General features: G+C 53.6%; 1 protein-coding gene and 1 non-coding gene across 4 annotated transcripts; one reads left to right on the top strand and one right to left on the bottom strand.

Moving 5' to 3' along the window:
* Positions 1-233: 233 nt before the first annotated feature.
* SIRT2 (sirtuin 2) lies at positions 234-19,915 on the top strand. 3 transcript variants are annotated; one of them, XM_052655703.1, is made up of 16 exons: positions 234-360; positions 1,195-1,241; positions 4,303-4,351; positions 4,615-4,728; positions 7,692-7,733; positions 7,865-7,971; positions 8,095-8,151; positions 8,765-8,833; positions 14,665-14,794; positions 17,106-17,165; positions 17,452-17,507; positions 17,657-17,733; positions 17,821-17,872; positions 18,788-18,858; positions 19,001-19,067; positions 19,185-19,915. In XM_052655703.1, exons 1-16 carry the CDS (start codon positions 234-236, stop codon positions 19,341-19,343), a joined length of 1,284 nt encoding a protein of 427 aa, XP_052511663.1. In that variant the 3' UTR covers positions 19,344-19,915. The 3 variants fall into 3 exon arrangements, with proteins under 3 accessions (XP_052511663.1, XP_052511664.1, XP_052511666.1); XM_052655704.1 differs by lacking the exon at positions 1,195-1,241 and having other exon boundaries at positions 282-360; XM_052655706.1 differs by lacking the exons at positions 234-360; positions 1,195-1,241 and adding an exon at positions 3,752-3,822.
* Positions 13,085-13,156, bottom strand: TRNAE-UUC (transfer RNA glutamic acid (anticodon UUC)). The gene has a single exon. It is a non-coding gene; the product is annotated as a tRNA-Glu (tRNA).
* Positions 19,916-20,718: the final 803 nt, after the last annotated feature.

The following is a 20,718-nucleotide window of genomic DNA, read 5'->3' as shown; positions in this document are numbered from 1 at the left end:
AACACTCCCCCCGGACTCATCCAATCAGAGCCGGCTAAATAGTAAACGCCCCGCCCTCATACTACACCGTGACCAATCAGAGTATTCAGATGGACTGCGACTCTCTACCCTTTCCCACTCATTCCGCGCGCCCTTTACCAACATGGCTGCGGACGCGAGGCACTCTGGGATTTGTAGTCCGGCTCTCGCGTGTCTCCTCTTACCTCAGAGGGGCACGCTCCGGACGTTTTTCTATGCCTCCTGGGAGTTGTAGTTCTTTGACCTATCTCGGCCCCCTCCTGTTTCCGGTGCCGTCACGGGATAGAGCAGTCGGTGACAGTCCCGAGGGCCCCCGCCCCGCGCCCATGGCCGATCCGGATCGTGAGTCGGGGGCCCTGGTGGGAGGGTCGGGCCGCGCCGGGGCCTGGCTGAGGGCTGCAGGCCCCGGGGCCCGAGGGCGGGAGTGGTGGGGCAGGAGATGGGGGCTGCATGGAGGGGAATGAGGTTCAGGGAGCCGTTGTGATACATATTGCTGGATAGATTGGTGGGTTTCTGGGTCGCGAGGTTTTAAGGGTCCGTTTGCCACTTCCCCTAAGTGACTAATGATAGCGTGTGTCTCGCACCTTAGTTGCTAAGGACCCTTGTTACTAGGGACTTAGAATACCGCTGTCCGGGTTGCTAAGGGTACCTGGTTGTTAGTGGGAACTGTAGGGTGCTGGGGACCCCTGGTGTCCCCTCCTATCTCTTCCTTCCTCTTCTAAGCCTACCATCTCGCCCTTCCGTTCCGCCCCCACCACCTCTTCTTGCAAACTTGCCTCCAAGCCCAGTATCCCTTATCTTCTCTTTCTTTCTACATTTTCTTCTGCTTGTAAACCTAACCCTCCCAGCACACACTGACACACTACTGTGTCCTTCCTAACTCCTCCTAAGTCTTCCTTCATGCCCTTGTATGCTTTACTTTCTTTTCGCTTTCCTAAGCCTCCATGTCCCAGCCTCTTTGTCCTTCACCAACCACCTCTCCTGCCAGCACTCTCCACTCTAATAAGATCTGCTTTTCTTCCTTTCCCTCCCTCCATCCACTCCCTTTTGATACCCCCAGCCCGTATAACTAGGTTGGAGGCCTTGTTGCCCTCTCTGCTCCCCCACTTGGAAGCCCTTCATTCCCCCTAAACCACTCGCTTCACTGTAACCACGTCTGCTCCCCTCCTCCCCCAGCCTCTGACCCTGAGGAGACCCAGGCAGGGAAGGTGCAGGAGGCTCAGGTGAGATGGGGGCAAGGGTGGAGGGAAGGAGAGAGATGGACTTCCCACACCCCACACCGGGGGGAGGTGGCAGAGGGGAGTCAGATACCCCAGGGCCCTCAGCTCACTGCCCCAGCTCCTCACCTCGCCTCGCCTTGTGGTTCAGCTCCTGGGGGAATGGTGGATTCTGGGGCCTGTCAGAGAAGGGTGTGTGGCCTCAAGCCTAGGCCTGCCCTTGCAAACTTTCCTTTCTCCCTGCACACCCTTCCTACCCGCCTTCCCTCCTGAACCTCGTTCCCAGTGGGCATGGAAGAGATTTGGTTCCTGAATTCACAGATCTCACAGACGTGTGACTCAACACTGACTCTACTGGTGATCATGAAAGTAGCGCGGGGCACTCGGGGAGCGCAGAGTAAACCGTGTGAGATCACACAGATTCTGGCCAGTCCCTTCCCAGCAAGAGTCCGCAGGCTGATCTCAGAGTCAGACTGAGATACAGCGCATGGTAGTCAGTGGAGAGTAACTTAGGATTTTCTTAGGTAAGGTGAGAAGTGGTGTCCCAGGCAGAGGGTATCCTGGGGGGCATGAAAGAGTGTCATGTGTTCAGGATTCAGGTGGCTGATTACCTTGATGGTTAGCACTTACTGAGTGTTTAAGCCAACTGGATACTCTGCTTTGTATTTGATGGGCATCCTAGCATCCCGGGGGCGGCGGTGCAGGGGAGGAGTACAGGTCTACTGTGGTTATTTTATAGCCAAGGAATTGGAAACAGTTCTTTAACAACTTGTCCTCTGTCCATTGGCTAGAAGAGCAGGGACAGGTTTGCAACCCTCGGCGCCTTGACATATTGCCTCCCAGTCACTTCACTGGAAGCAGGGGTCACAGAGGCTCCACCATCACCTTCAGCTTCCCCCTGAGACCAAGTTGCTCCCACGTGCTGGGCAGGGCCCTCGCCTCCTTCCACAGAGCTTCACTGTCTGCAGCTTGAAAGCGTGCCAGCCCACCCACAGACACGAGGTCACGGTTCACATGTAGGGCAGAGCAGAAGCTGTGACGAGAGTGCCCCACAGATGCACGGCTGAGCCACACCAAGGGGACAAGAGCTCCCTGTCAGGCCAGGCTTCTCCCTCGCCTAGCTCCCAAAGCCTGGCCACTGTCAGAGAAAAAGGTTTCATGTGGAAAAGGGACCCTCAGTCCCAAAGAGAGAGATCCGAGGGTGTAAATTGCAGCATTGTGCAATACAGCCAAACTGGAAACAGCCCAAATGACTGTCAGTTGATGGGTTAAATGAACTATGAACCGTACAATGCAACACTCTGTAGCTGGCGGGTCCGTGATATATTGTTTGGTGGAAAATGCGAGGCGCAGCATTGTACTGTGGGGTGACCCATTTCTGGGGAAATAATGAGTTTTCAGTTCAGTTCAGTCGCTCAGTCGTGTCCAACTCTTTGCGACTCCATGGACTGCAGCATGCCGGGCTTCCCTGTCCATCGCCAATTCAGAGAAAGAAATCTGGAGTAATTACCATTGTACTGTTAATAGTGGCTATCTTGAAGGGGAGGATGGGGTGGGGGAGGCGGGGCTGTGGGTGAAGGACTCAGGAGGCAAGCACCTTCAAGTTATACATTGCCTAATGGTCAGAGTTTTGTAAAGCTTATAGATACAATCTTAAAGCAAGGAAACCTGGCTTTCCTGGTGGCTCAGACAGTAAAGAATCTGCCTGCAATGTGGGAGACCTGGGTTGGGAAGATACCCTGGAGAAGGGCATGGCAACCCAGTCCAATATTCTTGCCTGGAGAATCCTATGGACAGAGGAGCCTGGCGGGCTACAGTCCATGGGGTTGCAAAGAATCAGACACGACTGAGGGACTTCAAACATTTTTACCCAGTGGTGACCGTGAAAAATCCCAGGCTTCTTGGAGCGGGCATCATGGTAAACACCACAGATGTTTGTGATCAGATGATTAAACTGGGGAAGCCAAAGAGAAAGGCCTTTGATGTGGAGGGCAAAGGGTGGACCCAGACAGGTCAACACAGAGAGAGGAGGAGAGTCGATCAGAGATGGAGACTGAGACTGGGAGCTAGGGCGGAGGCCGGGGCAGGGCCCCTGGAGGGACAGGCTGGCCCACGTGGAGCCCCGGGGAGGGGACATGCTATGGCAGGAGGGCAGGCGAGGGAGGCAGGAGACATCCGGCAAACACGGGGACAGAAGCCACACTGAGTTAGGGCCCCAGGAGGAGGAGCAGGTTTGGAAGAGATACTGAGGCCAGTCTGGGACACCGTGAGAGTGAGGGGTCTGGGGTCACACTTAGGGGAGGCATCTGGGGGCTGCAGAAATCCTGGATCTGGAGACAGAAAGGTGGCATCCTCAGAAACTAGGCTGAGACCACTGGCGTACATGGGGGAGCTGGCCCAGGGAAGGCGGACAGAGACAGGAGGGAGGGCCTGGGACAGAGTCCCAGACCCGCGATTTGGGCGCCTGGCCGAGGAGAGGAGTTGATAAAGGAGACGGAAGGGTTGGAAAGGCGAAATGGGGAGGCTTTAAGCCAGAGGGCTGACGGCGCAGGGTGAGGACCGAGGCGTTTCTACCAGCATTATTGACGTAGGTGGTGCGGGCTGCGGGGCGGCTGGGCAGGGCAGGGGATTGGAGGGGATATGAGGTGAGGACGTGGACAATGGGAGGTGACGAGAGCAGTCACAAGCACGTCCTGAGCACTCACCACCACCGCCGCCCCCAACCAGGGCTGTTCAGAGAGCCTCACATAGGAACTCACTTCTCACAGCCCTCCAGGTGGCCTTCCTCAGTCCTCCAGCTCCACTTGTGAGAGGAGGAGCGCGGAGTCTCAGGAAAAACGCAGTCACCCACAGGAGGCCGCGCTCCTCTCGAGTTGCAGAGTTGGGTTTCCAACACAGGCGGCCTGTCCCACAGCCCACACGCGCCCCCAGCACGCTCCCCGCTGCCCTTCACTCCCTCGGGCCCACCTCCCAGCCACAGCCTTTCCCCGGAACCCTGGTGTCATCCCCTCTTCCCCTCCCTAACCCCACTTCTGGGGCCTCGTCACCCCACCTCCACCCCTTCCAGGATTCAGATTCAGACACTGAGGCGGGAGCCGCTGGCGGAGAAGCAGAGAGTGAGTATCTGCCTTGGGAGCACGGTTCTGGGGGGTGCTGGAGGGCAGTTTAAGGCAGGGATCCGGGTGTTCACCTCCCCTGGGGGTGACATGCAAAGTGTGTAAGAACAGATGCAGCGTTTCAGGATCCCTGGCCTGGCCAGGCATCCAACCTTTAGTCGTGGGAAGACAGGAGACCCCAGGGCTGGGCAGGGGCACTCAGGGCCTCTGTGTCCCCTTGAACAAGCACCCACCCAACTGCTGTCTCTCTTCTTTTTGAGCAGTGGACTTCCTGCGGAATTTCTTCTCCCAGACTCTGGGCCTGGGCACCCAGAAGGAGCGACTCCTAGACGAACTAACCCTGGAAGGAGTGAGCCGCTACATGCAAAGCGAGCGCTGTGAGTTCCCCGCCCTGGGCCCCTTCCTGCGTGACCCCGCCGCTTCTTCTCATGACTTCTCAGCCCCAAACCATTCACAGCTTACATCTGCAAGTCGCAAGAAACCCAACTCAAACTGTCTGGTGCCGAAAAGGGAGTGTGTTGATCCTGTAACTGTTGATCCTGAAGTGTGGCTGGATTCAGCAACTTCTATGCTGAGCCCTTTCTCGGCTCTTCTCTGTATTGGGAGCTCCTGGAAGCTGTAAAAACAAGTTCCACCAGCCTAGCAGCTCCCACTGAAAAACAGCATCTTTCTCCCAGTGGTTCAAGCACAAGAGCAGAGATTGGCTCCTATTGGCCCAGCTTGGGTCACAGTCCTACTCGCCATACCAATCACCATGTCTCTATTGGTCAGGCTTGCTTATTAGAGTGAAGATGATGATAATAGTAGTTACCTTGTAAGATTATGGAATAGACTCTTCCCCCAGGGATCCCCATGGCTTCCTCCCTTCTCTTTGGGACCACATGGACTGTAGCCTGCCAGGCTCCTCTGGCCATGAGATTCTCCAGGCAAGAATACTGGAGTGGGTTGCCATGCCCTTCTCCAGGGGATCTTCCTGAGCCAGGGATCAAACCCTCGTCTCCTGCATTGCAGGCAGACTCTTTACCGTCTGAGCCACCAGGGAAGCCCCAGGATTATAAAGAAGGATTACATAAATTCATAGATGTAAATGCCTGAAACTGAGCAAGTGTTGCCTAAGTGTGCCCCGTGACGATTCTTACAGAGGCTTGTTCCGGGTGTGGTGTAGAGATCTTTTTACCAGGTCACCGGGTAATTTATATTTCTTGCCTCGAGTTGAGGTCACCAGAGTCTGAGAAACCGAGCCCTAAGCAGTCCTTGACTAGAACAATCGACCCTTTGAGGGTCCTGAACAGCCTTCTGTTGAGGACGTCTCCTGCAGTTTCCCTGTCCTCTAGCTGCTGCCATCTCTCCACAGGCAGCCAGGCTGGACGTCCTGAGCCCCCCTCTCCTGGGGGTCCTCACCCTGATGGCCTTCATCCATCTCCTGCCTTTGTTGTTGTCATTTAGTCAAATTATGTCTGACTCTTTTGCAATGCCACAGATTGTAGCCCGCCAGGCTCCTCTGTCCATAGTATTTCCCAGGCAAGAATATTGGAGTCAGTTGCCCTTTCCTTCTCCAGGGGATCTTCCTGACCCAGGGATCAAACCCTCATCGCCCACGTTGGCAGGTGGATTCTTTACCACAGAGCTACTCAGGAAGCCCCATCTTCTGGCTTGGGTGGGCCCCAAAGAGAATACAGGCAGTGGCTATAAAGCTTTCATTCCGCCCGTCCTCCTGCACCTGGGTTTTAGTATAATTGATGGTGCCTGTGAGGGGATAGTAATAAATAATGACAATGAATTGGGCTCTCCCCTTTTGCCAGGCACTGGGCTGTGCACTTGGGAGGCGTCCCCTCATATGGTCTTCACAGGAGACCTGTGAGAAGTCAGCTGGGCAGAAGGGGAAACTGAGACACAGAGAGGTTGTAACCTGGGGCAGCTTACACAGCTGGCAAGAGTGCACACTCGCTCCCTTCCACTGGGTCCACTGGGTCTGCCAGGCCTGGTCCGATGGCATCCTGACACCCCAGAGGCCCTCACACTCGTGTGCGTCCATCAGCCGACTGACAGATGCCAAGGTTGCTGCGTGGCAGGGCTGCCAGCCAGCCACCAGAGAGGCAGTCAGGCTATTTCTGCACAGCCCTGCATGCTTGTGAAATGATTCCACCTCTCCCCTCCCACATTTTCCCATCTTTTCCAAAAGCTGGTGACATTGGGGGAACAAAGTGCGTATAGGGATACGAATCACGAGTCTGAAGAAGTTGAGTACTAGTGTCTCGAAGAATCATTAGTGCTAGGCATTGATCTCAGCTTCACAGGAGAGAATTCCTTCTCTCAACAGCCCCCACGAAGCCAGTACAGTGATTGTGCCCATTTTACAGAGCAGGAAGCTAAAGCCCAGTGTGGTGATCTGAACTAAGACCCACCCCTGCCCCACCCCCTCCGCAACTCTGCTGGTGCACAGGAAAGCAGGGATTGGAAGCCCTTATCCACTCTGCTGCTCGCTGGGTGTGAGCTGAGAATGGCCCAGCTTGGATCCTCACTTGAAAATTAATTGACTTCTGGTGGCTAACATGCATTTGATTAGAGGGAAGGAATAGGATGGAGGAATGTGTATCATATGTTGGAAATAGATGGCTGTACAATATTGTGTCCAGAAGATAAAGAGGTGGCCAGAGATTTTTTTTCACAATAACCTGCAGCACTTCCGGGGGAACACACCCTCCTGGCCTTCTCCCTAAGATCTGCCTCTCACGAAGATCTCCTGTGTTTGTCTAGATCTAGCTAGGAGGAGAAATTTCTCTCCAAGTGGCCTTTTCATGAATCTTACTAAACTGGTGTAATCTTAACCAATGGATTCTTTGACCTCATGCTGGCTCTTCCCTCAGCCAACTGTATGACCCCTTCCCCTGTCTAAGCCTTGGTTTCCTCATCTGTAAAATGGGAATGTTAACACCACCCACCTTGAAATGGCTGGGAGAGCCATTCAGGGATCTGGAGTGCTCACCGCAGGGCCTGGCACAGAGTAAATGGCTTCAGGGACTGTGATAGGTGAAATTACTTAAAAGGTAAGAATGGGAAGGGGAAACGTTGCTCTTTTTTTTCAAACTTTACTTTCTTAATCATTATATTCAGTCTCTGATAATATATCTGATTATTAGATAGCAGTGCCACTAATAAGTTTTTTAAGTTGTCAAAAATCAATTGTAAACATCAGCTCAGTACTTAATTTATGGCAAAGACAACTCTCTTAAGGTAAGTGGTTCATATTTTGGAGGAATGTTTGATGTTCAAAACAACAATAAACAAGTGTAAGTTGAACAAGAGAAATGCACATGCTGCCTAAACTCTCCTCCTCCAGGTCGCAGGGTCATCTGTTTGGTGGGAGCTGGAATCTCCACTTGTAAGTGCTCCCCTCCCCCAAAAGCCACTTCCTGGTTGGGGCGCCCCTGTGAGGGCCTGGGGAGGAGCTGTGTTGGGGGGTGTGAAAGAAAAGGGGCCAGAGTCCCTTATTGATTACCCCTCCTCCCCCAGCTGCGGGCATCCCTGACTTTCGATCCCCAAACACGGGCCTCTACGCCAACCTGGAGAAATACCGTCTTCCCTACCCGGAGGCCATCTTTGAAATCAGCTACTTCAAGGTGCGTGTCACACAGGGAGGAAGGTCTGTAGTAATGAGGGGTGGACGGGGCCTCCTGGCTCCTGCTCACATCTCACCAGGGGCATCAGGGTGCCCACCTGCCCTCCGGCTCTCTCTCCCACAGAAACATCCAGAGCCCTTCTTTGCTCTCGCCAAGGAACTCTATCCTGGGCAGTTCAAGGTGAGCTCTTTTTTGTGGAAGTGGGGACAGGAAAAATTGGGGGCCAGCGGGCATGGGAAGGACCCCTTCAGGGCCCTTTAGGCAAATATCCTACAGCTATTAAATACGTGGGCCCTGGTGGCCTAATCGTTAGGATTCTGGGTTTTCACTGCCATGGCCCAGGTTCAGTCTCTGGTCAGGAAACTGAGATCCTGCAAGCCTTGAAGCATAGTAAAAAACAAAACAGTGTGGGCTTTGGGCCCAGACTACCCGAGTCCAAGTCCTGTTCTCTCATTTCCTGCTCTTATGTCCTTGGACCTCAGTTTTCCCATCTGTAAAATGGAGCAGATAATAGTCCATGAAAAGAAATGCTGTGAGGCTTAAATGAGCTAATGATACATGTAAGAGCCCAGACTCTGGAGCCAGGCTGCTTCTGTGCTAACGCCGACTCCACAGTTTGTGTGACTTTGGCCAGCCAGTCACTCTCCCTGAGCCTCAGTTCCCTACCAGTGAAACGGGGATAATGAAGGTCTGTGCCTCATGGTGTGAAGATTCCATGAGGAGAAACAGGTCTGGAACAGTTCCTGGCACAGGGTGGTCTGCATTCAGCATTGCCGTGCTTGCTTCCCTCCAGCCCACCATCTGCCACTACTTCATCCGCCTGCTGAAGGAAAAAGGACTGCTCCTGCGCTGCTACACACAGGTAGGTAGGACCTCGGGCATCCTGGGAGGAAGCAGGCGGGCAGGAGGGGTCAAGAGCTCAGGCCGCAGCCTCTCTGTTGTGTGACTTGCAGTCAGTCACGTCGCCTCTCTCAGCCTTAGTTTCCCTTTCTATGAGACAGAGGCCAGGGACTTCCCTGGCAATCCAGAGGTTACAACTCCATGCTGCTTCCAATGCAGGGGCACGGGTTTGATCCCTGTTCAGGGAACAAGGATTCCACATGCCACACAGGATGGAGGAAAAAAAAAAGCAGAGGCCAGAACCACTTCACCCTCTCAGGCCTGTGGTAACGTGGCAGTGACCTCCCTCAGGGCCGCCCCATGAGTACTGAGAAAGGACCCCTTCTCTGAGCAGACACCTTTGGCGCCATAGTTTTTTGGGTTTTCCATCAGATGATCTGAAGTGACTTGGTCTAGCATGATCACTGAAGCGTAAAAGTGTTAGTCGCTCAGTCGTGTCTGACTCTTTGTGACCCCATGGACTGTAGCCCACCAGGCTCCTCTGTCCATGGGATTTCTCAGGCAAGAATACTGGAGTGGGTTGCCATTTCCTTCTCCAGGGGATCTTCCCCATCCAGGGATGGAAGCCAGGTCTCCCACGTTGCAGGCAGATTCTTTACCATCTGAGCCATCGGGGAAGCCCAACACGGTCACTGCACCCTGACAATTTTCCAGTTGGTGGCTATAGAGTCTTAAGAAAGGGGCACCTTCTTATAATTTGCACAAAGGCCTTGTGTGGGCCATGGGGCCACGGCTTATGTATGTCAGGCACTTAGCTGAGGGCCTCACCGAGAGGTCCTCAGGTAAGCACAGCTCACATTCTTGACTTCCTAGTTGGTGAGACTTTGGGGTCTCGCACAGCCGATAGTGGAAAGTGTGTCTCTACTTGTGTTTTATAAATACGTGTTGAATTACATGATCTACTAGAGCAGTGATACCATGCCCGCTCTAATTCACATCTCAGAACCCAAATTTATAAAATAGAGAGAGAACCCATGGGTAGAAATAGGTGTTCTGTTATTTTCTTCCTGGCCTGGCAATCTGGACCCTGCAGCCTCAGAATCTGCCACCAGGGGGAGGATGAAGTCTTTTTGTTCAGGTCCAGAATTCTCCGAAGGGGGCAGGTACTCCCACTTAGGGCTGGTAGGGGTTGGGGGGGAGCCCCAGGTCAGGATAGACTTGACCTTTTACCCATGGAATGCACTCAGGCATGATACGAACAGCTCACCTGAAGCCAAGCACCTTCTGTGTGTGATTTCATGAAATCTTCACCATGGCCCTGCTGTCAGTCCTGTTCGTCAGCTTCTGTCCTGGTGTTCACTGAGTGCCAACAAGTGCCAGGCCGTACAGGCAGTAGACAGAAGGAGCAGACATCCCTGCCCTCCTGGAGCTGACACTAGGGTGGGGAGGGACAGTGGACGAGAAGGATGAGTCGAGTATCTAGTCTGAGATGTTAATGCTTAATGTTCATATTAATGCTGAGATGTCTGTGGAGCACTGGGCTGAGCAGAAAAGGGGAATCGGAAGTTCTGTGTGTGAGTGGGGAGAAGGGTGCTGTTGTGAACAATCAGTCAGGGAAGGCCTCACAGAAAAAAGGGACATTTAAACAAAGACCTGTAGGAGGGGAGGGAGGGAGCCATGGGATCATCTCAGGGAGAGGAGCAAAGGGAACAGCCAGTGCAGAGGCCCTGAGGTGAGGCTGCACTCGGCATGTCCAAATAGCTGGATCTGCGTGAGCGAGGACAGCAGTAGGAAAGCACAGAGGAGATGAGGTCAGGGAGGTGATAGGTGGGCCATGTGGGCATTTGGGGCCCACCGGGAGGGCTTTGTCCTTTGCCTAGTGGGAGATGGAACCACAGGAGTGCTCTGGACAGGGCCAAGACGTGACCTGCCCCAGGTGTTCACAGGGTCCCTCTGGCTGCATGTGGAGGGCAGACTGTGGAAGGGAGCAATGGGGGTAGGGGTGGGCACAGAGGCCAGGAAGGGGGCTGCAGTGATGGTCCAAGCAGGAGAGGATGGAGGCTGGGCCAGGGAGGGGGCCGTCCAAGGGGAGCAGTGGGTGACTTGTGAACCCGTTTGGAAGGTGGAACTAACAGGACTTGCTGTTGGATTGAATGAACAGTTCTTGAGAGAAGCAGAAGAGTCAGGGATGGCTGGACATCTCTCAGCCTGAGCACCTGCTGTCTTTTACTGAGAGAGTGGGATGTGCAGGCCTTGGGGGCAGAGGAGGAGTTTGGTTGAAGGCACGTCGAGGTTGAGATGCCCATTAGACAGTCACATGGAGCTGTAGGCAGATAGACAGCCAGACACTAAGGCTTCTGGACTCGAGCTGGAGAGCAAGAGAGACCAGGAGATCACAGGGGTCCCAGCGTGAGAAACACAGGGCCAGGACCACGTGATTCATCCCAGATGCTTAGAGGGCTGACTCCCCAGCTCCATATGAGGCACTCCCCTCCCCTGCCCCAAACCATGAAAGCACAGCAGCTACAGGGTATTTTTACATGAAAGCCAACATGAATATGTTCTGGGGTCAGTGTGAAATGTGGTGGCATTTCCCCTTACTTAGAATACTTCACACACAGATTTAAGTCTACATATATATTCACACTGGCACATTACATTACACACAGGTGGAAACATTTTTTCCACTCTCATGTTTCATGAAACCATTCTTTTTTTCAACTCCTCCTCACCCTCTTCTTCAACCTCAAGCCCCCTTTTGAGACATTGACCCAGTTTTCTGCAACAAGCTGTCTTCAGGTCTTCCTGAATTGTAACGATGTAGCACTTTTGAAGAGATGCTATTTTTATCTCAAGACACAAGGATCCATTCAAACAGAAGAACAGTTGTCTCCTTCAGTCAAGTCACTGTGATCTCCACTCTTTTGAATCTATATCTGTGGCATTCACATTATACATTGGATTTATACTCAGCTTTCTTTTCCTTAAGCCCTTATCTAGAAGACCCTTCCTTATACTCAGCCACATAGCAGCTTCATGCTTTTTATTAATTAAAAAAAACCTCCCATTTATAGGGGAGGAGCCTATTTGTTTTTGGCTGTGCTGGGTCTTCTTGCTGCACAGGCTTTTCTCTAGTTGCAGCAAGCGGGGGCTGCTCTTTTGTTGCCGTGCAGGGGCTTCTCGTTGCAGTGACTTCTCTTGTTGTGGAGCACAGACTTTAGGGGCTTTGTTTGGGCTCCAGTAGTTGCTCAGTTGTCCCTAGTTGTCCCTTGGCATGTGGGATCTTTCCAGACCAGGGATCAAATTCACATCGGCATCAGCACACGAATATTTTAACACTGAGCCACTGGAGAAGCACAATTCACGCTTTTTAAAAACATGTCAGTCAGAGACATGATGTCTCGAAACCAAAAGTGAGCTAAGGTTTGACAATCAAAAGAGATTACAGACAAAAACTCAGACTTCAGGCTCCTCTTGCAGATCTGGAAGAGCTGGCTGCACCCTGGGTGGCTTTCTAGGGGGGGTGGAGGGGGGAGCAGTTGACTAGAGCTGAGTGACCCACCTCCTCACCACACCCTGTTCCCTGCCTGGCACTGAGGCCAGACGCCAGCTGCTCTGTGTCTCCATGCGGTCATTGCTGCTTGTCCTTTATACTGAGCCTCTTGGGCCGTATTCCCCAGCCCCAGCTTCCCTCCCCGGGGGCCACTACTGTTGCCTGCTTCTTGGGTTTCCTTTGAAAATAGTCCACACTTAGGCAAGCAAACAAAAAAATTCATATGTTGACTTTTTCCACATCTTGTACACAGGGCCTTCTAACATCTTGAAGAGATTCCTTCATACTAGTACATATGGGTCAGCCACATCATTTTTTTTTTTTTTAAGATAGATTTATTTTTTCAAGATTTGTTTGTCTTTTGGCTGCACTGAGTCTGTGTTCCTACATGTGGGCTCTCTCTAGTTGCCATGAGCAGGGGCTGCCCTTCGTTGGTTGCACGCTAGTTGAAGAGTGCATTCTAGTTGCGCTCTTCATTATGGTGCCAAGGCTCCTCGATGCGCTGGCTTCAGAAGTTGTGGTGCATGGGCTCTAGAGCACAGGCTCAGTAGTTGTGATGCTTGGGCTCAGTTGCCCCAAGGCATGTGGAATCTTCCCAGCCCAGGGATCGAACTCATGTCCCCTGCATTGTCAGCAGATGCTTAACCACTAGAACACTCAGGAAATCTGGGCACATTCTTTTTTTCTTTTTGGCTGTGCTCACAGCTTGCAAGATCTTAGTTCCCCAACCAGGGATTGAACCCAGGCCATGGCAGTGAAAGGACCAAGTCCTAACCACTGGACTACCAGGGAACTCCCCAGCCACATTCGTTTTTGTTTATTTGTGGGTGCCCATCAAAAGTGGCATCAAGGGACTTCCCTGGTGGTCTAGTGGCTGACTCCAAGCTCCCAGTGCAGGGAGCCTAGGTTCTATCCCTGGTCAGGGAACAAAATCCTACATGCCACAACCAAAGACCCTGCATGCACCAACAAAGATCAAAGATCCCTCGTGCCTCAACCTGGTGCAACCAAATAGATAATTTCTCTTAAGGGGCATCAAAAGGTAACACAGAGGCCCGTAGGTAGTCCTTTGATATGCCATTTAGTTATTTGCATGAGTAGTAGTGAGTAGTGTTAGTTGCTCAGTCATGTCCAGCTCTCTGCGATCCCATGCACGGACTGTAGCCCACCAGGCTCCTCTGTCCATGAGATTCTCCAGGCAAGAATAGTGGAGTGGGTTGCCATTCCTTTCTCCAGGGGAATCTTCCCCACCCAGCCATCGAACCCAGGTTTCCCTCCTTCTTTACCATCCGAGCACCAGGGAAGCCCAGTTATTTGCATACACACTCCTTACTCGCGTGTGAGGAAGTTGGTAAACTAAGTCCAGGAACAAAGGCAAAACTAGTATTTCTGCCAGGCTGGGGCAAGGGAAAGCCGCAGAAAGTCTGGAAACAGAGACTCTTGTCTGCATGTTTTGGGGATAAACTGATGGCTGACTGGAAGCAGAGAGGGCAGTTGGAAATGGAATGGTGGTTCGCAGAGTCTCTGGGAAACCTTATTGGGTCAGCTGTGGACCGCACGTTGCTGGCCATCTCTGTAACATCCGCTAGGTCCTCCAGAAGCACCTGCCTCAGTGGCATTTCTCATGGGCAAACAAAAGCTGCTCCAAAATGGCTGGAGAAAGCACAAATGTGAAAGAGACAAATATCCTTGTGTGTTGACTAAGGAAAGTAATTCTGTCTGAAAAGAATTTAATATACTATCTATGCAGCAGATCACAGTAAGAAACCCAACTGTTAAATAGGAAAACTGTAATTAAAACTCAAAAACCTTCCTGATTCATTGATTTGTGTTAATATCTGGCCAAGCCTGCCACAGACAGCTGTGCAGGTTGGGTACTGCACAAGGATGCCAGATCTGAGAGGGTTGTGTTTACAGCAGAGACACTGAAGATCGGTACATTTATTTCACCAAATTTCTGGCCGGTGCCACTAGAGTCTGGTTCTAACAGAACAAATTTTCCGCAAAAGGAAAGGAAAATGACCTGGTTTTGCAGAAAAACACCAGGGCTGGTTGGTGGCAGTGGCCTGGGTTCATAGGCACTTGAATTTGGGCCCCTGCCTTGAAGCATCCATGACTTACTTTTCAGAGGCACCATCGGGGGAAACAAAGAGTTTTAGACACACCCCTGCCTCTCCCCTCCTCTCTTCTCAGCCTATCCCACTTGCCTCTCTCAGCTGCAGTCCCCTGCTCTGTCTTCTGACCCCTGGGAGGGGAAGGTGGTTCACTCCTGACCTGCTCCCCTCCGTGTCTCCCTCCAGAACATAGACACCCTGGAGCGAGTGGCTGGGCTGGAGCCCGAAGACCTGGTGGAGGCCCACGGCACCTTCTACACGTCCCACTGCATCAGCTCAGGCTGCCGGCAGGAGTACTCACTGAGCTGGATGAAAGGTGAGGGGCTGGAGGTTATCCCCGAGGGCAGGCTTCCCGTCCCCTGTCTGCCCCTCAGCACCAGGGAAAGGGTCTCCATACACAGACACCAGCTCTGTCCTGTGCAGTTCTGCAGCTCTTCCTTTCTCTCTCTCTTTAAAATTTATTTGTTTCTGTATTTGGCTGTGCCAGGTTTCAATCGAGGCATGCAGGATCTTTGATCTTTATCATAGCATGTGGGGTCTTTAGTTGGGGCATGTGGGACCTAGTTCCCTGACCAGGAATCGAACCCAGGCCTCCTGCATTGGGAGTGTGGAGTCTCCGTCACTGGACTCCCAGGGAAGTCCCTGCGGCTCTTTTTAGCAGGTAATGGCAGCCTCTAAAGATGTGAGGTGGCAGTGGGGGTTCTCTGCTCCCAACCCCATCTCATAGCCAGGGTATAATGGATGCAGGCTCCAGACACGGCAACGTGTGTTAGTATACCAGCCTCCACGTGGTCATGCAGCCTGTTGGATGAGGTCATGAAACCCTAGCCCTTTGTCCTTTGGGTGTTCTGACCCCTTCTTATATGAAGGCCTCATCCAGGCCAACACAACTACATTCTAAGAGGAGCAGAAGTATCTAAGAGAACTTTCTGGGGTCAGGGGCATGTTCTATATATATCTTCACTGTCCAACATAGCAGCCATCTGCTCATGAGGCAACTGAGCTCTTATAATGTGGCTAAAATGACCAAGGAGCCGAATTTCTAACTTTCTTCAGCTTGTATTAATTAAAACGTAAAAGCCACATGTGGCTCTAACTACCATATTGGACAGCACTGCCCCAGAGACACAGGGTTCAGCCAGCCCATTAGCCGGATTCAGGTGAGCGGAGTCCATGACATGTGAAGCTGCACACAACGCTGGTATGAAGTTTGGGTAGGGGCTGTCTCTAAGGGAAGAGACTCCAGGGCTTGCTAAAGTCATTGTCCCTGTTCACGTGAGGGCAGAGTGTCCAAAAAGAGAAGAAGAAGAAAAACCCAGTCAATCCACATTTCTAGAATGCCAGTGAGAGTTGATTTCTGATATCCATTGTGCTAATTAAGAAGCCACTTATTTCATCCATGCAAACCCATTTCTGACCTTCTTTATGCTGATTTCACAAAGCCTCTGGTGTCCATGTGGGACAAGGACAGCTGCAGTGCTGATAGTAGGGCTTTGGGAGTGTAGCCCTTCTGACAAAATGCCAGCTGACTGCCCTTGGGGCAAGGGTTCCTGAATAGCCCAAGTGCAAGCAGCTGGGGGTCATGTACAATTAACATTACCCCATTATCTGTCCCTTCCAGCAGTAACACAAGCATCACCCACAAAATATCATGAGCTGTCAATGCAGAAATATTTTAAAGTAAATGGCAGACCTTAACGCATTGCTCTATATAAATATTTGTTGAAGGAATGAGTGAATATTTGAATGAACAAGCAAGGATTCTGTGGGTTGCAAGTGACAGAGGCCTTTACAGTTTTGATCAATAAGCAATGAGGAGGATTGTCCTAGCATGGTGTGTGTGTTGAGGAGAGGGGGTCTGTCACCGAGCCTAAGAGGGGGAAGCACCTGGACCTAAGGTTTTGTCCCCATCCCAGGATTATCTGCATAATTCTTCCCTCTCTGCCACTGACCTAGCACCTACCAGGTCTCTCTGACCTGACGCGTGATGGAAGTAGGGCTGCCCTCAAGGGCCCATGGGAAGGGCTTCCCCGGTGGCTCAGTGGTAAAGAATCCACCTGCCAGTGCAGGAGACGTAGGTTTGATCTCTGATCTGGGAAGATCCCACGTGCTGTGGAGCAACTAAGCCCCGTGTGTGCGCCACAACTATTGAGCCTGTGCTCTAGAGTCCGGCAGCCTCAACTACTGAAGCCCATGCGCCCTAGAACCCATGCTCCAAGAAAAGCCACCTCAATGAGAAGCTCATGCGCCACAACTAAAAAGTAGCCCCCACTCACCGAAACTAGAGGAAAGCCCGTGTAGCAGTGAAGACCTAGCACAGCCAAAAATCAATAAATTAAAAAGACCCACGGGAAGAACTTCACCCCCAAGTCCAGATTCCCCAAGTTGGGGGTTGGTGGAACCCAGTTGCCCCTTTTGGGGACAAGTGTCTGCTTATTTGTTCTTTCATGTAATAGCTGTGGACTGGTGCTGGGAAGAGGTCCTCCCTGGGCAGGGCAAACGCCCCAGGAGGCTCCTCCATGACTGAGATGTGTTTGTATTGACAATGAAGGGGGTGGTGTGGGCAGGCTGCAGCCCCAACCCAGAGCCTCTTACCTCCTCCTCCTCCTCCCCTTCCCCACGCCCAGAGAAGATCTTCTCCGAGGTGACTCCCAAGTGTGAGAAATGTCAGAGCGTAGTGAAGCCTGGTGAGCCTTGGGGCCTGGGACCCTGCACACCCGCTAACCCCTTCCCAAGAAGGCCACGCTCCCCATCCATCCACCCGACCCTGGTCACCCTCTCTCCCTGACTAGGGAGAGGGGGTGCCATAGCCCCCTGGCCTATTCCCCACTGCCCCATCCACACTCCCGCCCCAGCCCTGGGGTCTGCCTTCTGCTCCTGCCCGTTCTCTCTCCCCCTCCCTGTCTCTGTCCCCTGCTTTTTCACCATCTCTTTCTCTCCCCATGTCTGTCTGTCCATCTGTCTCCCCCTCAGATATCGTGTTCTTCGGCGAGAACCTCCCAGCGCGTTTCTTCTCCTGCATGCAGTCAGTAAGTGTCCCGGCCGCCCCGTCTCGGCCCACGCGGGGGCAGCCTAGGTCCTGCCCTGCGGCAGGTGGCTTCCCCAAGTAGCTGCGGGTGGGCATGCAGTCGGGGGCGGGGGCCGGCAGCTGACCTCACTGGCCGCTCCCGCTTTGTAGGACTTCCTGAAGGTGGACCTCCTTATCATCATGGGCACCTCCCTGCAGGTGCAGCCCTTTGCGTCCCTCATTGGCAAGTAGGTTGGGGGCTGGGGCTGTGGGGGGCTGCTGGGAGGCTAGGGGAGCCACGACAGGCCCTCACCACTCAGATCACCATCCCCCAGGGCGCCCCTGTCGACCCCGCGCCTGCTCATCAACAAGGAGAAGACTGGCCAGGTGAGTCCTCTTTGTCCTACCCTGCCACCCCCACACACGAGCCCCACATCACCTCCCCCAGGCCCCCTGGGAACCAGGGGACAGGTCTCTGGGGAAGCCCAATGCTCAGACCTGGGGATCTTGAATCCTCAGGGTCAGATTCCAGGCTATCCCCACTCCAGGGTTCCACAGGCCTCTGGGTCAGTCACCCTTTTTTATCTTCTTTTTTGTCTATAGTAGGCCTTCGTTGCTGTACTTGCGCTCCCTCTAGTTGCCACTAGCAGGGGCTACTCTAACTGTATTGCATGGCGGGCTTCGCATTGTGGTGGCTTCTCTTGTTGCAGAGCACAGCCTCTAGGGTACGGGCTCAGTAGTTGGGGTACACAGGCTTAGTCATCCCGCAGCATGTGGGATCCTCCAAGACCAGGAATGGAATCCATGTCCCCTACATTGGCAGGCGGATTCTTAACCATTGGCCTGCCAGGAAGTCCCATTCACCCTTTCGAGGGGATGATAGAACCCCAGCTCAAAGCAACTTAAGCCAAAACAGGAACCTTAGCTTCCTGTGACTGAAGAGTCTGGGCTTGCTGGTCCCCGGGCCGACAGCGGTGCCATCAGGAGTCACTGTGCCGTGTCTCAGCCCCCTTTTCAAACTGAGGTGACCTCTGTCCCAGGAGGGGCTCCCTCCCAGGGACAGCTGTTTCCTCCAGCAGGCAAAAAACATACTGTATGGCAGACGCTGTGCTCAGCATTTTCTCTGTATTAACCCACTGATAGCATCATCCTAGGAATGGGTGTGTTGATTACCCCCACTCTACAGAGAAGGAAACTGAGGTTCAGAGAGGCCAGGCCACTTGAGTGAAGTCACAGAGCTGGGATTCAAACCCAGGCCCCCTGGCTCCGGAGTCTGTGCTCTGAGCTCCCCCTCCCCCACAGACTGACCCTTTCCTCGGGATGATGATGGCCCTCGGAGGAGGCATGGACTTTGACTCCAAGAAGGCCTACAGGTGAGGCCCGGGCCTGCAGCGGGGTGAGGTGGAGCCTGGGAGGGACAGGGCCCAGGTGGGAGGGAAGGCACGGAGGCAAAGGAAGGCAGAGCCACCGGTGCTGGGACAAGCCTGGGAGCTTTGATTCTTCCCTCGCCCTCAGGGACGTGGCCTGGCTGGGCGACTGCGACCAGGGCTGCCTGGCCCTTGCCGACCTCCTTGGCTGGAAGGTGAGGAGCTATCACCCCAGCTCACCCCAAGCCCAGTCCCTGGATCCCCCTCCCACAGGTCCTCTGACCCAATGACACATGATGACCTCTGACCTCTGTGAACTTTGCCCCCTGCAGAAGGAGCTGGAGGACCTTGTTCGGAAGGAGCATGCAAGCATAGATGCCCAGTCGGGGTCTCGGTCCCCCAACCCCACTACTTCAGCTTCCCCCAGGAATTCTCCACCACCTCCCACCAAGGAGGAGCCCAGGACCACTGAGGGAGAGAAACCCCAGTGACCACTGCGTCTCCCAGGCAGGACCCCCAGCCTTGGGACCGCTGAGCCCCAACCAGCCCTGGCCCTCCTCTAACTTACAGCTCTTTTCTGGGGAGCTCAGAACATTTCTTCAATGTATTAACGATTCCCTCCCAAAACTGGTGTCCCAGCACCCCTGACCTCAGCAAATCTCTAACATTCTTGGGGGCAGAGGCTTGGGCAGCCTGTCTCTAATAGCCCACAGCCTCTAACCACCCCTACGGCTGAGGATCAGCCCCCCTAATCTCTAACTGCTCACAGGGCCACGGGTACCTCCAAACTGCTAACTGTCCCAGGACAAGAGTCCCAGGGCCCACACGCTCTCTACTGCTCCCAAGGGTCCCTGGTCAAGTAGATGAAACCTAACCTACCCTGGGTTGGGGGTTGTGCCCTCCATGCACCCAGTGGGGAGATCCAAGCCTCAAGGCCTCCCAGGCCTCTGCCTCCAACTCTGAAAGTGGGTGCTAGGCCCCCTCTCTTGGGTCCCACTTCCCATGTGGGGGTGGGCAGATGGTGTTGCTTATTAGAGATGAATTAAAAACAAAAAACAACTAACGATTAGCTGTCTGGCCTCGCTGTTCTTTTCTGGGGCCCAGAGGGAAGCTGCCGGAGGAAGGGGGTTAGATCTCCGGCCGCTAAGGAAACCATCATGAGAAGCAGCGTGAAGAGTGCTGAAAGGTGCTGAGAGCGGGCTCGGGGCCGTGGGAGCCTTGTGTTGTGGCTGTTATCCCTGGACTCCCAGGCACCTGCCAGAGTCCCTTCCTCCAAAGCCGGGTCACCCAAGGCCTGAGCCCCCAGAAAGAGGGAGGAGGGTCCCTTTCAGATCCCCCCAGCCCCGCCTCTTCCCCTGCCAGCTCAGCTTCCTCTCTCTCTCCGTGAGGAACTTTCACTTCCTGCTACTTCAGGCCTCCCCTCGGAGAACAGGTAGGGGCCCCCAGGGGACCGAGCAGCTGGCATCACCACCCCCCTCCACTACACTGACCCGCAGCCTCCCTGTGGCATCAGGCAGCTGGCCCTGTCACACCCTGCCCAGCACCCGTTATCTCCTTCTGCCTTCTCATGGGCCCCAGGCAAGCCTCTGCCTCCCTCTCCCCACCCTTCCTGCCGGCTCTCCCCTAGGCAGGGCACCTGCTCTCTGTCCTCCACTTCCTAACACCCTGGACTTCGGGACAGTGGGCTGATGGATTGATTTAGCTGTTTATTATGCATCCCTTATACCCACCCCAAGAAGAAGGGAAGCCCCTGGGAGCAGGGGCCTATTCTGCCCATCACCCTCTCCCCAGGCACCTAACTGTGGTCCTGTACTTCGGTAAATATTTGTTGGATGTATGGGCACATGGATGGATGGATGGAAGGAC

The sequence above is a fragment of the Budorcas taxicolor genome, chromosome 18 (genome assembly GCF_023091745.1).
Source record: "Budorcas taxicolor isolate Tak-1 chromosome 18, Takin1.1, whole genome shotgun sequence".
In the NCBI taxonomy this organism is placed as follows: domain Eukaryota; kingdom Metazoa; phylum Chordata; class Mammalia; order Artiodactyla; family Bovidae; genus Budorcas; species Budorcas taxicolor.
The sequence above is the reverse complement of the archived record's forward strand: the minus strand, read 5'-3'. Positions and strand labels throughout refer to the sequence as shown.

Coding starts and splice junctions, on each gene's coding strand:
- SIRT2 (XM_052655703.1), top strand. CDS start 234: ATGCCTCCTGGGAGTTGTAGTTCTTTGACCTATCTCGGCCCCCTCCTG. Junction 1,242..4,302: donor GGAAGGTGCAGGAGGCTCAG/GTGAGATGGGGG, acceptor CACCCCTTCCAG/GATTCAGATTCAGACACTGA. Junction 14,795..17,105: donor CTCACTGAGCTGGATGAAAG/GTGAGGGGCTGG, acceptor CCCCACGCCCAG/AGAAGATCTTCTCCGAGGTG.